A 5,955-nucleotide genomic window follows, 5' to 3' on the forward strand; every position below is an offset into this window, starting at 1 on the left:
ATTGGCAATGTGTAAAACGACGGTTTTCAAAATAACGCCATTCCTGAATGCTTTAGTCGACATTACTACGTTCATCCATCGACTATTAAAAACTCGCGTTACTTGCATAAGGAATCTAAGCATTCTTTAACTTTCCTTTCCGTTTGCAGATTGCTTAAGCTGTGCTCATTATTAATAAACATGATACATTACGTTAAGATAGACAGAAATACAAGCTATGGCACAGATTCATTTTTGTACGATTTTCATTCAAATAAAGTACACAAACTCTTAGTGATCCAAGCACATCTTTATTGCAACTAATCGCCGCGATAATAAATCTGTTTTCTAACATTTCAAACAATCAACTAAAAAAATTACCGTTATTGTATCATTTTCTTAGCGTAAGCACCCTTTTTAATGGATAGACAGCCAAGTTTAAAGTTTCTTTGTTTTTCTTAGTTTAGCAAATGAAATGTTTTAGTGCATTGCTACGCAAAATCTCATTTATACTTGGACCTTGGCATTGTGCTCTATACCCACTTGTACAGGGTGCTGTTTATGTTGTGCTTCTGGCCATTGTAGTAGTTTGCCACTGCAAGGTAAGTATGACCTTTGTACTCAAATGACGTCATACCAAAAGCCCCGTGGGTTGGAATCTCTTGGTACTTGATGAACTGCGCTCCAGAGGCCTGGTACACAACTGACTTGGTGTTATGCTTCTGACTATCACCATAGTGATTAGCCACACCAAGGTAAGTTTGAGTGCTGATCACAAATGGACTCCATGCGATGGCTCCTCGAGTAGGAATGGACTGGAACAGGACAAACTTCGTACCATTCCACTTGTAAATGAAAGAATCGGTGTTGTACTTACTTCCAGAGTAGTAGTTGGCAAAAGCGAGAAACGTGTGACCGTTGACGTTAAAAGACTTGACATCGCGCGCTCCGTAAGTCTGAAGAGACTGCAGCTTAACAAAGTGACCTCCTGACCATTTAAACACAGTGGACTGAACAGAATACTTGTGTTGGGAGTTGTAAAGATTTGCAAAAGCGATGAATGTGTCACTGTTTATCACAAACGCCGTACATCCCAAGGCACCTTCAGTTGGTATGTCTTGAAATCTGTTAAACTTACCGCTGCTCCATTTGTAGATAACTGACTTTGTGGAGTGGGTACTTCCATCATGGAAGTTGGCTACTGCAAGATACCTTTCCCCTAGTATCTTGAAATAGGTGAAGTGATTTGCTCCGTTTGTTGACAATTTCTGAAAGTCGACAAACAGCGTTTCATTCCATTGATAGACTGTAGAGTCCAGCCGGTGAGTTCCATCGTAATGATTAGCGACAGCAAGGAAATGTTTGTTAGCGATAGAAAAGTACTCCAGGCCATGCGCTCCTCTTGTCTGCAGGGTCTGGTACAAAGACATTCTTCCAGTTGAGTTGTCCATCTTGTAGATCATGGAACTTGTCTTGTATTTTTTAATGTCCCCATGATAGTTGGCAAAAGCAAGAAACAAGCTTCCATCAATGGTGAAATGTTCCACATCTACTGCTCCTCGGGTTGGAAGTTCTTGAACTTTCTCTTGAAGGTGGAATCCAATAGAGTAATATTCACAAGAAAAAAAATGAAAATCTTTGTTATGAAGCAATTATAGTAAAAAAAACAACTAGAATATATCGACAAATAAGGTAGAAAGGTACATGTAACTCTTTTTACTGTGAAGGAGTCACGTAATTCGGCAGCTCTTTCCAATGAATTAATGTACATGTGCATCGTAGACAGTAGTAATAAATATTGCTCATACCGGCTACACAGCACTTCGATTTGCTCTAAAAGGCAAAATAAAAACAACAAAGAACAATTTAAGAGCCGCTTTCCGTAAATATCGACCCACGCTCGGCACAAGCTCATAATTTGATTTCGCTCATTTTTGGCTCATCGACAACCCTTAATGAGAAATGAAACATGCTGTAGTTAGTTTTCCCAAATATCGTGTTCTTTTGTTAAAATTCGAGAAAACTTATTTTGCCCGTTCGTAGCTCAACATCCACTTCCGGTAAAGCGAAATTTTACACAAATTTCATTGACGTCGTACGTCAAACTACAACGATTTGGCAGTCTTTGAAGAACACGAATAGTTTTATGACCTTTTCTTCCTTATAAAACGATACATTTGTGAAAGTGGGAATATTTATGTGGCCAAAACTTAAAGGTATTGTTACAAATAAGCCCTATTGGCAATTTTTACTGTCGAAAAGTATGGGGATAAAATAATGCAAATTTTAACCGCGCGCTATTACTTAGAATTTAGCAAATTAACTCTCTACGGCATTACTAGGCCCCAATCTATTAGAAAATCGAAACAAATCTCTGGGCAAACGATTTTAAGTAGCCCGCAAGACCTCGTGTTCAACCCTAATTTTGGGAAAAATCACGACATTTGCATGCATAGGCGTACGAGCCGGGAGGGCGAGGGGGGCTGCAGCCCCCCCAAATTTTGGGCAACTCAGATTTTTTGGGCAGCAAGAGAAAATTTTGGCAAAGCCAGTTTTTAAAGACGTTTCCATGTTTTTTTATCAGTCTAAAGAGACAAATATTTTCTTTTTTAATCTGAAAAAATCCTGAAGTCAGCGTAATAATCCAGTTACATTCTCTCGAGACACTCACAGTGGTTGCCTAGCACGTGATGAGTTTCTTGTTATAGGGAAGGGTATCATTTGTTGATTTACATATTTATATTTTTCTATTGTTGAGCACTGTACTGCACTGCACTGACTGGAATGGGCTCTTTCCAGTTGTGAATTGATTAGAATAAACTTCCGCATATCTTTCTAGAATCATCTCCGCTCGTAGAATAGTGTATGGCAGATAGCATCAGCAACAGTGGGTCTGAAAATGAAGAAGTGGCTGACTAGTACTCAGCTCGAATTACGAGAAGGATATTAAATTTGTTTAAAAATCTATCAAGCAATAATTTATTAAAGTAGACCGAAAAGTTTACAAAACCGCTAACAAGAGCGCCTCGATACATACTAATGAAATCCTTGTCTCTAGCAATCGGTCGGAGCTATCTCCATGACCATACTTTTATACACGTTTTTAAAAGGATTGAAGCTACTATGAGGTGAAATTGGATGTCAAAAGAGCTTCGTTTTCTACAAATAACGGCCGAACATCAAGATTTATTTTTACCATATTTATAACGATAAAAACTTCATCCCAAAATATCCCAATAACGCTCCTATAGATTCCGTTTTAACTTCACGAACATCGAGGGGACTATTGGAGAAAAAAGCTCCCGTGAACAATTCTGTAGGAACAGTTCCCAGTGCCGAGAAATATTGCTGCAAGTAAAATAGACAATGGCGTCATTTCGTTGCTATGACAATTCCGATGTCATTAAAACCCTGCTCATGATAAATTTTCATCTTTATCTAATAAAACTATGGTAGCAATTTTTCCAAATGTTTGTCTATGGCGACGTAGTTATTCTCAAAATTAGGAGGTATTGACCCTGAAAAACTGAAAACTGTCATAGTATCGAGCCACCTTCATATGCCAGTGCGGCCTACGTTATTGCATCGTATGGCCCTCGTTTCTTTTCTACTGTTTCGTTAAAATTTGGGCAACTTGCGAGAATTTTTTGGGCAAATGTTTTACCGCCCCCCTCCCCCCCCCCTGGCAAAAAATTGCCCGTACGCCTATGTTTGCATGGTTAAAAATAGCGTGACACGGCCAGTCACGGCAGTGTTACCTACAGATACGCTTTAATCAATTTACTTAAAGGCAAATTAAAAGCCAGCTCGAAACTAAATCTTTCAATAAACCTATCCTTATTGATTGCAGCATTTTCTTCAGATACAACATATAGCGTCCCCGGGATAGCGTCACACACTTTCATGTTCAGTTTGAGACTAGCGATTTCCCAAAAAATGGTATATAAACAGAAAAAATCTAAACTAAAACCGTTTACAGAATGAATTTTTGCATTGCGGGATATTTACGAATTAAATCATCGCCAAACAATGCCATTTGGTTTATAAAAACTAATTTCCTTGAAGCAATTAAATATTTTCGACTAAGTATTGGTGCAATAGTTCTTAGAAGTTTTTACCCTTGCGGGCTCTCAAAACTGAAAAAAAAAGCTACGTGGATGCCAAAGAGGAGCCTATATACTTATGAATCATGAAGCTACTGGCTCTATATATGACCCATTAAAACAAACTAAGAAGGCACTTTGGTGCTTTGCCAGGGTTACTATTAACTCAGTTTCGGGCTGTTTTCGACGTTTCAGTGGAAAAGTCTTGAAACAAATGGAACGTCTGAAAAGGCATTCCTATTTTCCTGGTTGGAAAATTCCAGACGGAAATTCGGATTTCATGTCTTCAAACCTTTTTTGAATATTAGTTTCAGGCTTTCGCGGCCGTTTTTCGTTAATTCTGTTCACCATCTGCCTAAACCGTGAAGCGACCAGCTTACCCATGTAAATAGTAGAAAAGCCTTGTGTCCAAAAGCCTGCGATACAGCTTCCTCTCATCCCTATCTGCCGCTAGGGACATTTCGTCAAAGAGCGGTGAGAGGTGGGTGTATCGCAGAATATGCGTTATATATCACAGTAGATCGTAGCAATGAAAGATCGTTGCAACATCTCTAATTACTTTTTAAGAGACACCAACAGCGAACTCGCTATTCCTCTACCCCAGACAAATTTTAAAAAACAGTTTTTCTGGAGCAGTTCTTGGAAATGGCCTTCCGATTCACCAGCGGCAGGCGAAGTCTCTTAGGCTTTTGACTAGGGCTGGCTGCAAACAATTCTTCCGGAGATCTACACGTTACTTACGTAGTAGACTAAGGCACTCACTCTCATTCGGTTTTGTGACAAATAATGATAATAATACTAATAATAACTTATTATTTATTATTTATAAGGCGCAAAATAGCATTTAATTATGCGCAAAGGTAAGGTTTGGAGGCCTTGATTCTTAAAAAGGTTATACAATTCCAAGCGTCTTGAACCTGGTAATGAAATGGCTGGTTTTGTCTAGAGTCAGGGTTTGAACGCCTCAGCGGCATATCCATTTTAATAAGTGCCTTCCAAGGGGCTTATCCCTAGTATTATATAGCATGGGAAAAGACATTTTAGAGGGTACAATGAGTGTCTAAGTTTCATGGACTAAGGCTAGGGAGGGGTGAGGAAAGAAGGCTGCAGGAAAAGATAGAGTTCCTCAAGTCTGTCTTTCCTTTTTAGGTGTTCCCATTCGTTCGTTACAAGATTCTTCTTAGGATTGGTATTATACTCTATTTTGTTTCCCTATTTTCAGTTTTTTTTTTTCTTTTTTTTTTTTGTTGGAAAAGACCATGTTCTCTTTCCAAACGCTGTTGAAAGGAACTTTCAATCTTTTAACCTGTCATCTGCAGTTCGATCAGTATTACAGCTAGAGTTTCCACACCGGGGACACTAACGTCAATCAGTGCAAAGTCTTTCAGACCACAAAACAGCCCGTACTTTTTGCGTAGGCCAAGAACGCACGAACAGTCGAACGAATGGTCTGGAGCAAAACAAATGGTTGCGTGACCCTCTTGTCTGGAGCAGGGGGGAGGGAGTGAGTGAAACTGGGGAGAGAAACGAAAAATACGTCTAAAAATTCGAAAGAAACTGACAAAAAAAAATGAAATTAAAAAAAACAAAACAAAACAAATCAAAAAAGAAAAAAATGACAGTTTCGCAGTCTAATTAAAAGTAGTTCAAAAGTTAGTACTACCAAACCCGTCCCTGCTGATCAATAACAAGCGCTAAAAGTGCTCGACGCTCAAGTTGAATATATAACCATTAAAAGTTGGAAATGATGAATACACGTAGTTAACCTGTAACAGGCCTTCAGATAGTTGGGAAAACGCAAAGAAAAGTGAGCCAGAAAAAATGGCGAAGGGGGCGGGGTTAGGGAGAGAGGGCGAAAGAACCTCTTTTCCTC

At 39.0% G+C, this 5,955-nt stretch overlaps 2 protein-coding genes across 3 annotated transcripts in view; both read right to left on the reverse strand.

The window, feature by feature from the left end:
- The window catches only part of LOC140933374 (uncharacterized), a 223,496-nt gene that overhangs the window by 24,331 nt on the left and 193,210 nt on the right, over window positions 1-5,955 (reverse strand). The window lies entirely within an intron of this gene.
- The window catches only part of LOC140932989 (uncharacterized), an 8,306-nt gene continuing 2,621 nt past the window's right edge, over window positions 271-5,955 (reverse strand). Inside the window, exon 2 of the mRNA XM_073382496.1 lies at window positions 271-1,615. Within this exon, the coding sequence (XP_073238597.1) occupies window positions 513-1,615 (1,103 nt within the window). The 3' untranslated portion in view covers window positions 271-512. The remainder of the gene's footprint in view (window positions 1,616-5,955) is intronic.

Source organism: Porites lutea, chromosome 4 (genome assembly GCF_958299795.1).
Source record: "Porites lutea chromosome 4, jaPorLute2.1, whole genome shotgun sequence".
In the NCBI taxonomy this organism is placed as follows: Eukaryota; Metazoa; Cnidaria; class Anthozoa; order Scleractinia; family Poritidae; genus Porites; species Porites lutea.